This window comes from Mytilus californianus, unplaced genomic scaffold (genome assembly GCF_021869535.1).
Source record: "Mytilus californianus isolate M0D057914Y unplaced genomic scaffold, xbMytCali1.0.p SCAF_4, whole genome shotgun sequence".
In the NCBI taxonomy this organism is placed as follows: Eukaryota; Metazoa; Mollusca; class Bivalvia; order Mytilida; family Mytilidae; genus Mytilus; species Mytilus californianus.
Genome location: NW_026262690.1, coordinates 32,724,283 through 32,740,637, shown reverse-complemented (window position 1 = coordinate 32,740,637; position 16,355 = coordinate 32,724,283). Strand labels below are relative to the sequence as shown.

The following is a 16,355-nucleotide window of genomic DNA, read 5'->3' as shown; positions in this document are numbered from 1 at the left end:
CCTGACAACTCTCCATCCAAGTCACCAATTGTAAAAGTAAATACAGTCTATAATCTATTTTGGTTTGATTTGGCTTCTTCCATGATCTAACACAATCATAGGTTTGAACGTTGTTTTCAATTTAGACTTGTTTATATATATCCATGGGCTGTTCCGACCGGTCCCGGTTTTATTCAACTGTGTTTTAGCATCATCACATAGTTATCTCCCTTGTAGCAAAGGAAAACAAAGATGAAAAGAATGAATAATTACTTTTACATACATGTAGGTTCGACTTATAAATGCCATAATGATTAGATTTAAGACAGTCGGATAAAACTGATAAGGTACTAAGTAGTAGTACCTTATAAGTTTTTATCTGACCGTCTTCTTCTTCTTCGTATTTCCTTCCAATTACTGAATTAGGAACACCAAGTAGAAACGGAGTTGTTTTCACTTGTATTACTTCTACTTCTACTTCTACCAATACGCGGCCACCATCAATAAGTTGATTATTTTGCCACTTTTTGGATGCGCATTTAAAATTTAGACGAAAAAATAAATATTGAATTGATTTGAATTTGTGCTATACATCATATATACAGTGAATTTAAAAACATCTTGGCTTGATCTAGTTCATCTCATGCAGGTAAGTCTTGAAGCATTCAAGACTACCTGTATTGGTGGCAGTATGTGGTAGGGCATTCCAGTCTCGTATCGTCCTTGGGTAAAAAGATTCCTTCCGCACTTCGGTCCTACAAGATGGTACTTGATATCCATTTGTATTGATGTTTCTGGATAGCCTATCTGGTGGAATGAGAGTATTACTGGTGTCAACTTTGACCATCCCGTTGGCAAGTTTATACATCATTGTAAGCCTTGATGTTCTCCTACGGTCTTCGAGGGTTTTCCATTCTAGTATGTTAAGCATGTCACTAACAGATGATGTGTTATGATATCTGTTAGTGACATATCTGGCTGCTCTCCTCTGTACCATTTCCAGTCGGTTTTTGTTGTTTTGTTGATAAGGATCCCAGACTGTACATGCATATTCTAGAGTCGGTCTTACAAGTGACTTGTATGCAGTTTCTTTTATTGTGTTGTTATTGATGTTCAAGTTACGTTTGAGGAAGCCTATGGTCTTGTTTGCTTTAACACATATGTTTTTAATGTGTTCATTCCATTTTAAGTCGGAGCTGATGGTGCAGCCAAGGTACTTTGCAGAATTTAGAGATTCGAGGGTGTGGCCATGCAGTACATATTCTTTTATAATATGCTTACGTTTTCTTGTTATGGTAAGAACATTACATATTATTTAAGATTATTTTTACAGTACTATATACATCGGATAGTTTGAAAATGTAAAAATTTGTTGAACAACTCCAACCCCCATGTACAAGATAAAAAGTGTCATCCACTAATATATATATACAACTCTATCGTGCAAAGCATGTGCAACATATATACATCCATATCCTTGGGTTATGCTACAGGAAGGTTAAAATGTTTATAAGAGTAAGCACATTGTCTAAAAGATAGCTCATGTTCAAAGCTAGCAATATTCTTCTTTCCTTCGGATAAGATTTTGTACAGTTAAAACGTTATTCTTATTTCATGCGGTTCACCATAAAATAAAATTATATTTCAAAAGCACTATTTGGTTTCCTCACAAGTACGTTATGAATGTGGAGAATAGTTAAAACATAAAACAGTTACTTTCATGCAGCATTCAAATATTTAGAAGGATAAGTTACTATATTATACTGTTTGTTAAAAAGTAGTGTCTTTAAAATCTAAGAATGATTGCTGTTTGTTGGTTGGGAACCTTTATGTAATATCCAATCGTTATGGCTTAAGGTTCATCACAGGAGTTTGAAATCCTAGCAATAAAGGTGTATAAATAGGCCAAACTCGACTATCACAGTAGAGCTTCTCGCGGTCAAAAATGGCTGTATTTACACCTCAAAAACTACTCGGAGTACAGACTCACCTGTGCAGTTGGAAAAGTTTTAAGGCCTGGCATCCACTTGATATATAAAAGTTAAATGCATTTTGTGTTTCAGAAAGATAAAATCTTTTTTGGATTTTGATGGGCAATTTTTTTCGTGCCTGCAGAAGGTGTAAAAATAAACAAACACCTGAATTGCTTTTGATACTGTCCACTCAGTTACACCCTTTAACTCACCTATAGTTGTGTAGATATCTATTGTCCATGCCAATCAAGGACAATCAATACAATACAGTTTTTACCTGAGTCTGAGAGGGAGCATCTCAAAGTTGTATCCCAACTTAGTTTATTTTTGCACCTTCTGCAGGAATGAAAAAAAAAATGCTCATGAAAACCAAAAAAGATTTTATCTTTCTGAAACAAAAAATGCATTTAACTTTTATATATCTAGTGGATGCCAGGCCTTAAAACTCTTCAAACTGCACATATTAGTCTGTACTCAGAGTAGTTTTTGAGGTCTAAACACAGCCATTTTTGTCCATTTGTTATGATGAACCTTAATATGTATTCTGATCATGAACAGTTGAAGATTTCATATACTTTTGGGATAATTTTTGATTTATTTGTCTTAAAAAAATTACATCCTAAGGATCATAAGAGCTTCTTTTCTGCAGCTATACTAAATATACCCCAACCCTTTAAGGGCTTAAACTAATCATACAATTACAAAATCTTCAATTAAATTACACATTACATTTGACTTTTTTTTACCAAATGATTAATTAATTCATGTAATTAATTACTTAAAAAATAAAACTTAGATAAAATATTGAAAACATGCATTTATTCTATAATATGTACATAAGTATCATACATTGTGTTCTCAATAATTTTTTGAATAAGAGGAAGAAAAATGTAACTAGCAGGCAAATCATGAGGGCCGCAAGGTCGAACCGAGCGTCGCAGGCGCGACAGAGGGGTATCCCTCCTCCTTGTTAAGCTGGGGGTTCGGGGGGAATTCCCCAGAGAAAATTTTGAAAATCTAGATTGCAGGAGGTGGTATCTAGGCTGTACTGAGTAGATTTTGACCTATTATTCTTAATTTGTCCATTTTTGGTAGCTCATTTAAATTTTTCCTCAAAAATTGAAAGTTAATGTGATTTTTTTGCAGATTTTATATGACATGGCTTGCTTCACCCCTTTCCATGTTCAATGTTCTTCTTATTGCAAGTCTTTATCACTAAGGGCTATTCCAGAATTGATTGGATGGGAAGAGAAAAGCACTTTTTATTTGAATGAAATATTTTTGTCAATAAATTAATAGCTGGCACAAAACACGCAATAGGTGACGGATTTTACTGGTTGCTGGCTCTTATTGAAAACACTGATACATTGCTTTATATAGTAATAACAATTAGAAAATAGAATGATGTTTCTGAAGTATATATAACAGTGTTCAACTTATACTAGTAAATGTAGTAGTATGTAAGTGTACATTTTTGTATTTTGACATATTACTTATTTTACCATTTTACCATTACATTTCACCATCATCAATTTTTTTATTGTTCCATCAGCCAGTCAGCACTTTTCAGGCCTGAATGTCTTTCCAGCATTGATAAATAAACACATTTTATTTAGACAAAAATTTTATGATCAAACATAAAATTATCAAATGCATACTCTCAATGCTCTCATAAACATCTTGGTTGAAGTAAGTCTTGCCAAGAAGCAATTAGCCACTGTATACTTTTATCCAAGAAATATACCACAGTTTTAAAAAGAAAAATGGAAACAAAAGATGTCAAGTCTTAAATTCAGGGTTTGTCAATCCAAGAATGGAAAGTAGCGGAAGGCGAGATATTGGCATCAGAATTGTTTAGTTTTCAGCTGAAGTCAGTTTGATAGGAACTACTTATGATATCAGTTTGAAGACCTGATGCATAATAAAAAAATTAGATGAAATAGAAGTAAATAGAAAGATATGATAGATATGATATAAATAAAATAGATTGTTACTGTAAAGTAAGCAAAAAATCAGCATATTTTGATCTACAAAAATGTATAGTGACCACCATTGTTATTTGACTCGTTAAGGTAATGTTTGCTCTATTAAGAATATTATAATTACTGAGATATAAAAAATTTCCACCCTATAAGATTGTAGAAGGTAGGATAGTAAGGAAAGGAACAGTCACCTAAGCTGTCTTATTTTTCATTAAAAGTGCATTGCCCTACTAATTTCTTTTTTGTGTTTAATTAGTTATAGTACAGTACACCAAGCTAGGGAGATTATGCTTGTATGATAATTAATTTGTTGCTCATTTGAAGTAATAAAAATCAACAAGGTGCGACTACAAAATCGGATTAGCCAGATTATTACCTATGCGATCAATCCACCTGTTATATTTTGACACTACTCATTGTTTATATCTTGAAATTTTCTATATAGAATTAGATGGTATCAGAAACCAGTTATGATTATTATTAAATTCCTTATTTTGGTTCATGTGTCCTTTAAAAACGGACAAGCAAAATTTTGTACATTGTTGTACAAATAAATATTGATTTACTTTTACAAATTTTGACTAGGATGGAGAGTTGTCTCATTGGCACTCATACCACATCTTCTTATATCTATATATGAAGAAAACTTGTTATCTATTGTAGATAAGAACAGTTCTGCTTCTCTGATCCAACTGCCATCTACTTCAATTTTTTTTAGCCAGCAGTAAGTTGCAAGTGAATCTATTGGGTATTCATTTTTATGAGTATTATCATTTCCATTTCTGATTGAAGATGGCAAGCTGCATGGGAGAAATATTTATTCTGTCCCTCAAAGATCAATATAATATTCCAGGTAAGTTGGATATAGTCATTAGAAATTAGATAAGTCATGTAAGTACATTGTATATGTAATATATGAAATGTACAAAATGCAATTGAATGGCAACAAGACAGTGACCCGATGACATAAAAACTACAAAAGTCATGAAGAGGTCAACAATCAGCTTTCAGCAATGGAAAAGTTGCTATAACATTTGTTATGCTCTAAAATCACAACAGTATTGACAAGGTGTGAATGAATTTCACAGAGATTATAAAAGATTACCATGAACACAAATAATTTTAAAGGACAAAAAACAATAAAATACAAAGACAACCACTGAATAGACATATTTAATGTAACAGACTCAATTCCCTACTTTCTTTGAGATCAGTAATAATGAAATAGAATATGTATAAGCAAATGTCCTTTGAATCATATAATGTTATACATTATAAATTATCGATTTTCATCCTTCAGATGATTACAAGCATGATAAGACATCTAGAACTTAAGTTCTTAAGAATTTCTTTGGATTATTTAATATTATTGATCAAATAATATGAAGATATTGAACAATATTTCCAATTTTTAAATATTTCTATTATTACTTTTCTTATATACTAAATATTTGTGGTACTATACTGGAGTGAGAGCTGTAAAATGAATACTCGCAAATGTAATGAAAATCTTGTACATAAGTCTAAATCAGAATTTTTTTCTAGTATCAAATTATGAATTGAACCAAATAATTATTATTGTCTGCATTTAATTATAAACATTTTAAGATTTCATCAATTAAAAGGATTTCCATACAAAGCTGTTTTGATTCGGTTCAGCAAATTTAGTTTTCATTGCATTTATATTGATTAGAAAGAATATGCAGTTTTCTTATACCTGTATATATTTGCCAAAATGTACACCTGTCATAGCAAAATATGTTAATAAACAATAAGATACAATTGGCGAAACGGTCAAAACTTTTTCAGAAAGCTTCTTGTAATATGCAAATTGATAATAATATATTATCTTTGTTTTGTAGATGATGTAATTGGCTGTCACAGTTATCATGATAAATCACAGTCGGGTATAAATATATACTTGTTAAAGTTAAGAGTTTTGCTATCAAAATTCACATGCTTACAGATTATCTATGGTAGATCTCATATCAATAGTTAGGTTGTTCACAGACACTTCACAGTGACAAATAAACAAAAACAAAGAGTGCTCCCAGCTTCCAAGTAAACTTGTATAGTAATGTTCACAGCCAATTACCATCAAGCTATATCAATTGTTATGCAGATGTGTTTAAAAATTCTTGCCAGATTTAAGTCACATAACATTTTTCATGGTTCAGTTGCTTGTAGTAAGACTGCAGTTTGTTAACGTCCTGTACATTTAATACTCCAACTCTTAATATTGGTAGCTGTATTGCAATGATCTTTGTTTGTCAAGTCGTCAGTTCATATAACATATATTTTTGTGACACTTTTCTCCCACACTTTTGAACTGTTGAACAGAATGACTATATATTTGGTCAGCAGATGGACAGTGGTGACCTCATGTGATCACTTTTCAAATCTGTCAGAACTTACTTCAAGTTTGTCAATATTTGGAATTTTAATGCCCCTGTCGTGGCGGATTGGGCATTAAGGTTTACTCTTGTCCGTCTGTATGTCCGTCTGGAAATAGGTTTCTGTTCTCTAACTTTAGTTTTCCTCAACCAAATGTTATGATGTTATACACAATGCTTATTACCACAAACTCAGATTAATTTCTAATTTGGGTGACGTCACTTTTACTGTTCTGGAGTTATGCCCCTTTATATCTTTATATGCAAGCAAGGGCTTCATCTATGTCCCTTGGACACATTCTCCGTTTTATAATATGTGCAATGAACTAAATATTTGTGTCACTACTGAACATTATGACTTTATTAATGTATAGGGTATGCAGCTTGACAGTGTTGACTTCAAATATTTAAGACACTTTTCAGATCTGTCAGACACCTAAGTACTTCTTATTTTCAGATACTATTATTTATGTATAGGTGTAAGCTTAGTATGAAAAAAGGCATGCAACTGTTTGTTAGGAAGTTAAAAAAGTAAAATAATAATGATATCTTTATTTTATTGTCATAAAAAGGAACAACAGAATTACTATATAATGAAGAGAAGAAAGCATTCACTGAAGGTAGGTGTCATGTAACCTGTTTAGCCCTCAGGTGTTGTCTATCATTGAAAATCAACTTTCAATTTTAAGATAGATTTTTAGCTCACCTGGCCTGAAGGGCCAAGTGAGCTTTTCTCATCACTTGGCGTCCGTCGTAGTTGTTCTCTGTCGTCGTTAACTTTTTACATTTTGAACTTCTAGAGAATCACTGAATGGAATGAAACCAAACATGGCATGAATGTTCCTTATGAGGTCCTGAAGGGCCAAGTGAGCTTTTCTCATCACTTGACGTCTGTCGTCTTCCGTCGTCGTTCGTCGTCGTTAACTTTTTACATTTTGAACTTCTTCTAGAGAACCACTGAGTGGAATGAAACTAAACATGGCATGAATGTTCCTTATGAGGTGCTGACCAAGTGTTGGTACTTTGTAGCCGATTCATCATCCAAGATGGCCGCCAGCGGGGGACTTCGTTTAACATAGGACCCTATGGACAATACATACAAATGTCTTCTTTTAGAGAACCACTGAATGGAATGAAACGAAACATGGCATGAATGTTCCTTATGAGGTGCTGACCAAGTGTTGTTACTTTGAAGCCGATCCATTATCCAAGATGGCCTCCAGCGGAGGAGTTAGAATAACATAGGACCCTATGGACAATACATACAAATGTCTTCTTTTAGAGAACCATTGAATGGAATGAAACGAAACATGGCATGAATGTTCCTTATGAGGTGCTGACCAAGTGTTGTTACTTTGTAGCAAATCCATCATCCAAGATGGCCGCCAGAGAGGGACTTAATTTAACATAGGACCCTATGGGAAATGCATACAAATATCTTCTTTTAGAGAACCACTAAATGGAATGGAATAAAACATGACATGAATGTTCCTTATGAGGTGCTGACCAAGTGTTGTTACTTTGTTGGTGATCCATCATCCAAGATGGCCGCCAGTTGGGACTTCGTTTAACATAGGACTCCTGGGAAATACATACAAATGTTCTCTTTTAGAGAACCACTGAATGGAATGAAACCAAACATGGCATGAATGTTCCTAATGATTTGCTGGCCAAGTGTTGCTACTTTGTAGCCAATCAATCAACCAAGATGGCTGCCAACTGGGGACTTAGTTTAACAAAGGACCCTATGGGAAATATATGCAAATGTCTTCTTCTAGAAAACCGCTTAATGGATTGAAACCAAACATGGTATGAATGTTTCTTTTGAGGTGCTGACCAAGTGTTGTTACTTTGTAGCTGATTTGTCATCCAAGATGGCTGCCAACAGGGGGAGTAAGTTTAACATAAGACCCTATGGGAAATACATACAAATGTTTTCTTCTAGAGAACCACTGAATAGAATGATACCAAACATGGCATGAATGTTCCTAATGAGGTGCTGACCAAGTGTTGTTACTTTGTAGCCGAACCATCATCCAAGATGGTCGTCAGCAGGGGACTTAGTTTAACATAAGACCCTATGGGAAATACATACAAATGCTTCTTCTAGAGGAGCACTGAATGGAATGAAACCAAACGTGGCATAAATGTTCCTTATGAGGTGCTGATGAAGACCCTAATACATGTATCTTTATAGATGGAGATCTACTGTAAACTGCAAAAATATCAAGAAAAGAAGGTCTACACATAAGTCAACATAAGCAAAATTGTCAATTGACATCTTGTTGGAGTTATTGTCCTTATGAAGCCATTTTCTACAATTTCAATGAATTTATTGGTAATTTCTGTAAACTTTACAAAAGTCTTCTGTTTTTGATTAAATTACGGGGCCAATATTAAACCAAATTTGGCCTCAATCATTATTAGGGTATCTGTTATGATTTTAATTTATTTTTACATGATTTCCAAAACCAAAGTAGAATCAGGTGAGCGACACAGGCTCTTGAGAGCGTCTAGTTTTTTTTAAAGGCAAAATAGTTATTAATTGAATGATAAAAAATTCATAAAAATTGAAAAAAAAGTTTTCTGCTCTTTGGTCGGGTTGTTGTCTCTTTGACACTTCTCCATTTCCATTCTCAATTTTATCCTAGTGTAAAATTATTTTGAAATTATCTTATAATGATATAGATTTTAGAAATGTATAAATTTTCACCAAAAAAAAGAAAAGAGTGACCACCTTAGTCAGAGAAATAAATTTCTCCTGAATGTTATGACCTATAAATGCTTATTACTTAAATTTATCTCAGTATGATTGCAAAATGTTGGATATATCAGATCTGATGTTTATTTGATAAACTATTTGAAGATTTCTTTTTACTAACTATATCATTTCAACCTGATTGAATAACATTTAATCTTTTACATAGAAAACATAGATAACATTTTATATAGATGTATAAATTGCATTTTGAATACATATGAAATATTGAATTTTTAAAGCCCAGGATATGATATGGTCACCAAAGAATAAAAGACCAGAAAAGTTAAAGGATGGTTTGAAGGAAGTAGAGGTAAATTAAATTACAAGATAAAATATCTCCCTTCACATTTGATCAAAACCATAGAAATGAATCTCCTGTTTTGAGAATAATAAAAAGTTCAACATAAAGTTTCATAAAGACAACTGGCACAATAATTTATTTATAATATCCCCACTTTAAGTCGGGGCTAAATTGCAATCACATTGTCTATTACTCTTTTCTCGGAAACTAATAAACCAAATGACTTCAAATTTGGTGTGTGGCTTGACAGTGATGATTTGTATTGTGTAAGAACTTTTCAGATCTGTCAGAAACCTATTTCCTGTTTGCCGATACTTTAAATTACAAGTGGGGTATTTTTATGCTTTACTTTGGCATGAATAAAATTACTGCTTTTCAATTAACAATTTCTATTTCACAAACACATGTACATGTATGGTCACAATAAATTAATAGAACAAACAACTGTAAAACTATTATATAAACCAAATATGGTCTTGTGCCGCAATACGCAAAACCCAATAACTGGTTAAGGAGAGAGCACTCTCTTAAAAATATGCCAACGTTACCAAACGTTTTGACCATACCAAACTGACATATGACAGTATGCTTAGCATTACAACCCATGCATTCTTGTTTATGACTGTGTAGTGGTATGTCCAAGGCCAAATATTACATGTATATTCAGGAAGATAACAGGGTAATGAGATATGCATATACCATGTTTAGTTCAAGACCATAGACTTTCATACCAGGTCTGATTTTTGAAATGTCCTGGCTTGCAAGGTATAAGTCTGCAGTAAATCATCCATTCATTCTGACTCAGAGCCAACCAGTCTTTGCTCTTACTCCAAAATGCTGCATGCTTGTTGGAGAAGTAACATTTTTAAAGACTTTAGCTTGACCCAGCTGTATATCAAACCAACAAAATCCTGCACTCAGGGTGAACCTGTTACCTCAAGACCACTACATTGCATCAGCTGGCTATTGAAGTTTATATATTATGGACATGTTCTTTGGCTTACTGCTGTATACTGTTGATTTGATTAAAACATTTAGACCACTATAAATTGGAAAAAAATATATACCAACTTAAATTTTAAAAAGTATTAATGAAAATCAAAACGAGTTACTGTCAACACAAAATTATTTTTTATTGTAACACATACTCAACCAACTTTATATATACAAATTAAGTATTTATACTAAATATACTTATTCTACTAATAGGAGTTACTGTCTAAATACTAATTAAGTATTCCTAATAAGCACTTTTATTTCATCAACAGGAGCTACTGTCTCAACACAAAGTTGTTCATATAAGATGGAGAAGTAGAAAAGTATTACAGGTAAATCAAATATTTCTTTTATTTAATTCTATTATTGTTGGTATGTTGAAGTGCTCAGCTCCAATGTATTACTGGTATGAACTTTGAAACCAAATATTTCTACATGCCAACTTCTGCTTGGTTGATTGGTTTAGTATGGCAATTTTACTATTTGTGTTCAGGTTGCCTTAAATAATATGGCTACTGTAATCTTTTTTTTTCAGGTTGCCTTGAGTAATATGACCATTGTCACATGCACATTATGGTTAAGGTTGCATTAAATGATATGGCCATTTTGATCTTTGTTTTTAGGTTGCCTTGAGTAATATGGCCATAGTAACATTTGTATTCAGCTGTTTTAGTGGTGATGCTGAGAAAATTTTTATTGACAAATCATTGGTTGGTAAAGGTATCGGAGAAACAGTGTCAGATGGTAAGTATAAAGTATGGTCTAATGTTTGCTATTGACATGTGAAAATGTATTTCCATATCATGTAATCACATATCATGATTGACCTCCTGTGACCTTGAACTTTGACTTCAAGGTCAAAATAAATCTTTGTTTTTTGGACATTTTCATGTCATGAACATAACTCTTTTGTCCTTTTACACAAGCTTTGATATTTGGCACATTGGTGTAGCACCTCAAGACCATATGCTGCATACCAATGAAGATTACCTGTCTGACCTTGACCTTTGTCCTTCAGGGTAAAATTATTGATTTTTTGTATATCAACCTTAAAACCATATATATTCATTCTTGCCATGGCTAGACTTTTTCAATGCATTTAAGGGTTTACATCTGCAAGCCCTGCCCAACCTCCTCATATAATAAATCATTGAATATATTTAAAAAATGATTTAGATTCCTAAACCTAAACTATTTATATTCATAATTGCCTTGGTAAGAACTTTTGAGTTCACGGTAGGGTTTGTTCCCAGGGGGATGCCCATCCCTGTCATATCATTGATTGATAAACATCTTATGTTTTCATATCCCTTCCCCTGAAATTTATATATTAATAATTATTCTGACTAACCTTAACAGTACATCAAAGCTTTTGTCCCTTCAGTCATGTCCCACCCCCTTATACCATAAATTGGTAAAATGGGTCTTGACTGGTCCATTCACCAAAAAGAAGGAGTATTAAATTTTACACTACAGTATTTTGCTAATGTTATTCTAAATATTTGATTACTTCCAGCTTTTGTTTCTGACCAATTTTTCATCACAACATATCCTGACAAACCTAAAGTTGACTATGGATTCTTCATCAAGAGGCCTCCTATAGGGGAGGCTATAAAGAGATTAGAAAAAATATCAGCTTGGGAACCCAAGGTAATTTTCGTGTCAATATTTTATGCAAAACACCTAGACATGACAAAATGAAAAACCATTCAAACAAAAAAACCAATAGCCTGATTTATGACATAACAATGAATGAAAAGCAAATATGACAGACAGCAACCAACCACAACCACTTACAGGATCTGACAGGCACATATAGAATGTGACATGTTAAACATATTTGTAAACGGTCAACCCTTCATAAACCTGAGACAGTGGTGTAACAGCAACAGCATTACAAAGCTTAAATCTCAATGAAAAATCCCATGGAGTTATTTGAAAATACTTTGTAGAGTCCTGTAAACTGCCATATAATGCTCTTTAATGACTACTAATAGAAATTAATTCAAATTTTCTCATCATAATATTTGTCATTCACAAGATATTCAATTTTAACTTAAAAAAAACCAATATTTACAATGTATCACCATGCTAAATTTTACATTATATTTTACTACTATTTTGTAACAGACAGTACAGATGGACATTCCAGGACCGTTAGGTAGACGTTTGGAGAGAAGGGTATCAGTCAATACTCGTCAAGATATGGTGAGTAAAAGAAATATTCACTACATTATTTATTTCTGAAATAAACTTCTGAGCCATAGATCATAGTCAGACTTGCAATGTAGTTACCTTAAAAAAGGCCTTTCTTATGCTCATGATCACTTATCTGTTTATTTTCACTTTCATTAAATATACTATAAATCCTAAAAAAAAAAATAATCAAAAGGATTATTTCTTTTATAACAGCACCAAAAAGCTATCTTCCATGTACTCAATCAATGGTTTTTTTTTTAGAGAAACAGTGTTTTTATGATGAAACATAGTCTAGTTTATCAATATTTAGTTTATCCTTTTTCTTGTCAGTTTTAGACTTTTGTTTTTTTATCTTCTCAGATTTAATTTGTAATTTTTCAAGGCCTTGATATTCATAGATAGAATCTTTTATACTATCTTTTGTTTCTGAAAACTGATGGACAAGTTTATTTTCATTTTCCATCCATATGTTGATATAGGAATCAAGGTTTGGATGTTCTTCACCTTTATTTTCCTCAGATGTGATGTTACGGTTGAGAGAATCTTTGCTGCTAATGTATTGATAAAGAACAATTTCTTGGTCCCTAATCAGAGGACCAAGGTGAAAAACCATTAGCATATTTCTTTGTCTATTTAAAAGAAGTCTTGAGAAGTGTTGTTTAAGCACAATGTCTGCTGGAATTGACCTTCTTAAGCTCAAAACAAAATTTAGAATAATTGAATGACATTTTGCATCTGTTTCTGTATCCTGGTTTTGATTGGTTGAATCATCTTCACTATCTGTGTCATCAAGTTCAACAATTGGCTGAGTAAGAGTCTCTAATGAATCCATATGTTTTGTTGTCTTTAAAATACCTTTTCTTGGTCTTGTAGGACCACATGAGACTTCATTTTGACCAATAATATCAATTTTTATTCCTGTATTACTGTTTAATTCATGGTGAGGATAATCTGTTACTGAATTCCCTTCATGCATAGCTTTTGTTGTCAAGCTTAGATTGTCTTTCAATTGAAAGTCTTCACTGCTTTCTTGTGGACAAATAGCATCCAGATTGATTTTAAGATTTACAGTTTTACCTTTATATGTAACAAAAGTTTCTGTGGAATTATCTATCTCAACAAAATCCTGAAAAATATCCTCTTTTTGTAAAAATTCCAGTCCTCTCTCACTCATAACTTGTAAGAATGCTTTCATTCTAGTTGTAAGTTTCATTTCTTCTGATTTAACTCTAACTTCCCACAAGTCATTGCCAGCTTTATATCTGACCCTTAGCTGTTTAGTAATTATTTCTCTCTTCAGATACATATTCAAAAGATCATTACAGAGGTTATATTTACAGATGAGCTCTTTATGTATTTCAGTTGAGCTATCAATGACAGTGTTTGATTGTTTCTTCAAATACATTTGGCGAAAGTCTGAGATGCAAGAATTCTTTGGAAGAATATCATCGAATTTAAATTCCTCTACTTTCTTTAGATCTTCTTTTATCTCCATTCTGTAAAATATTTTTCAATTATGAACATGTTTTTCTTTTTATAGTAATGAGTTTTTAAGCATAATGTATCTTTCAAATTGAATATTTTACACCCTTAAAAGAACAATAAATATTTGAGCTATGGCAATGGTTAAACACAATGTTTACTATGCATAGTTTTAAACCTAGTTTGTGGGGTAATGCTAATAAAACACCAATTCAACAATAATCAGGGTCTAAAAATAACATCATTTTTGTCCACAAAGATTTAGAACCTATAGTTATTCAAGTAAGCAACCTCTGAATGGCAAAGGACATAAATACTATGTAATACAGTTTTGCTGAAAGAAATTAGCTTGTTTAATCTTCTACTTGCTGGCACACAATTTTTTTGAGTTGCACTATGCTATTTTTGCCAACTGAACTTTGAAATTAGCCTTTTTTTTCTGAAAATAGTACAAATCTTCCTCTTAACATGATGAATTATATAGCTAAATTTCCCTGAGACCTTTCAGACAATGAAGATTTGTTATCAATAATGGTATCATAAAAGTTTTCAATTTTGTTGAATTTACTTGACCAAATAAGCGAAGAATGAACCTAACTCTTAAATCATGCCATGAGTAGGTGTACACATCATCGGTTTTATTTATCATTAGGAGATTGAAAAGATATGTGATGGATTAACATGGAAAGAAATATCCTATGAAACTGTACCATGTGTACTATATAACCAATATATAGAAGGAACAGTTATTTTATTGCTGTTCTTTATCTTGACAATTGCTGGAAAGTATTCACAGCTCACACTATATTTTTGGTTTCCCAGAAAACGTTGGTAGATGAATTTCAAAGTGTATCACTTCCAAGTGTACCATAAAGACTGGACCTTTCTGTAGTTTGTGGACTCTTGAATGTATTGTTCAAGACCATCAAGAAACCTTTAAAGATATGAACAATGGCAAAAAAGTTGCTCATGAACCTGATGTTTCTGTCATATCTTTCCATTTGATCACGTTCTTTCCTGATGAGAAGTTAGTGTTTTGTTCCTGTGGACATATAGTTCCAGAGAACATGACTATCCATGTTTAGCCATGCTTTTAGAGTCATATAATAGCTATTAGACAGCTTATTTAGAGTCATATAATAGCTATTAGACAGCTTATTTAGAGTCATATAATAGCTATTAGACAGCTTATTTCACAAAATATCTTTGTATATCATGTCATTGATGTTTTTCCCATTTCCCCTTACATAAAATGGTGTCAAACTAATTCAAAATGCGATCATATTTTAAGGTCATTGTGAAGTCTAAAATAATGATACCATCTTCATTATGCAGATTTATTTATTATATCACACTGTACACTAACTTGACAATATTAAAATGGAAAGATTTAAATGAGTTACAAATGTAGATAGATTTATATATATATATCTTACCTTGTATTGTTATGTATAATCGCCTAATATTTAGTAAAATAAAAATATGGTGACGAGGAATGATTGCCAATGTGACAACAATCTGCCATAGACCGAATGTCACCCTTCATCAGTGAGTAAAATAAGTTTCTTGTGATGCATTTCTAGAAACAGATTGTGGGTTAATACATAATTGATTAAGACAATTGATTTTAGAGAAGTAACAGTATACCTATAGAAACAAATAAAATACAAGAAATATAGAAATCAATAATGTTTTCTAATCAAATTATCAGACCATATGTCAATCAGATTTTAAGGGAGATAATTGAATTCTAAAAATAAAATAAAAAAACTTGATCTATTGATTTACCTATAAAACTTGAAAACAGTAACAGAAGCAAAAAGTGGAAAGCAATGAGCTATTAAGTGCCAATCTGCCTAAGAATCAGGCAGTGGTGAAAACATGACAAAAAAACCCACTAAAGGTTACATTAATTTTAGTTCATAATGTATAATGGTGCTTGAATATACCTTCGTTTGGTTTCCCGTTCTGGTATTTCAAGATATGATTTGGTTGAAATGCACTAGAAATTACTAATTATGGGGAGCTAACTCTGTAATTTGCTATCATTTAAACCAAAATTTATATAGAGATTTATCGAATTACCAGACACACAGAAACGAAGGACCTACTATATTTAACTCAGGATGAGGGTAACTTCAAAATAGGATGGTTAGGTCAGTGGGTTTTTTTTCTGCCATGTTTTGAAATTCTTCTAAATTGCCTGATTCTTACAAAAACTGGCACTTAATGCTAAATCAGAGAACTTACACTTAAATGCAACGTATACATTATTGCATTGTATTTCTG

General features: G+C 32.3%; 1 protein-coding gene across 1 annotated transcript in view; it reads left to right on the top strand.

Annotated features, from left to right (window-relative positions):
- Positions 1–215: 215 nt before the first annotated feature.
- LOC127736905 (WD repeat-containing and planar cell polarity effector protein fritz homolog) overlaps positions 216–16,355 on the top strand; it is a 34,522-nt gene continuing 18,382 nt past the window's right edge. The window contains exons 1-9 of the mRNA XM_052247469.1: positions 216–264; positions 4,727–4,787; positions 5,797–5,841; positions 6,900–6,947; positions 9,328–9,398; positions 10,658–10,717; positions 11,009–11,129; positions 11,902–12,035; positions 12,516–12,593. Of these exons, the coding sequence (XP_052103429.1) occupies positions 232–264; positions 4,727–4,787; positions 5,797–5,841; positions 6,900–6,947; positions 9,328–9,398; positions 10,658–10,717; positions 11,009–11,129; positions 11,902–12,035; positions 12,516–12,593 (651 nt within the window). The 5' untranslated portion in view covers positions 216–231. The remainder of the gene's footprint in view (positions 265–4,726; positions 4,788–5,796; positions 5,842–6,899; positions 6,948–9,327; positions 9,399–10,657; positions 10,718–11,008; positions 11,130–11,901; positions 12,036–12,515; positions 12,594–16,355) is intronic.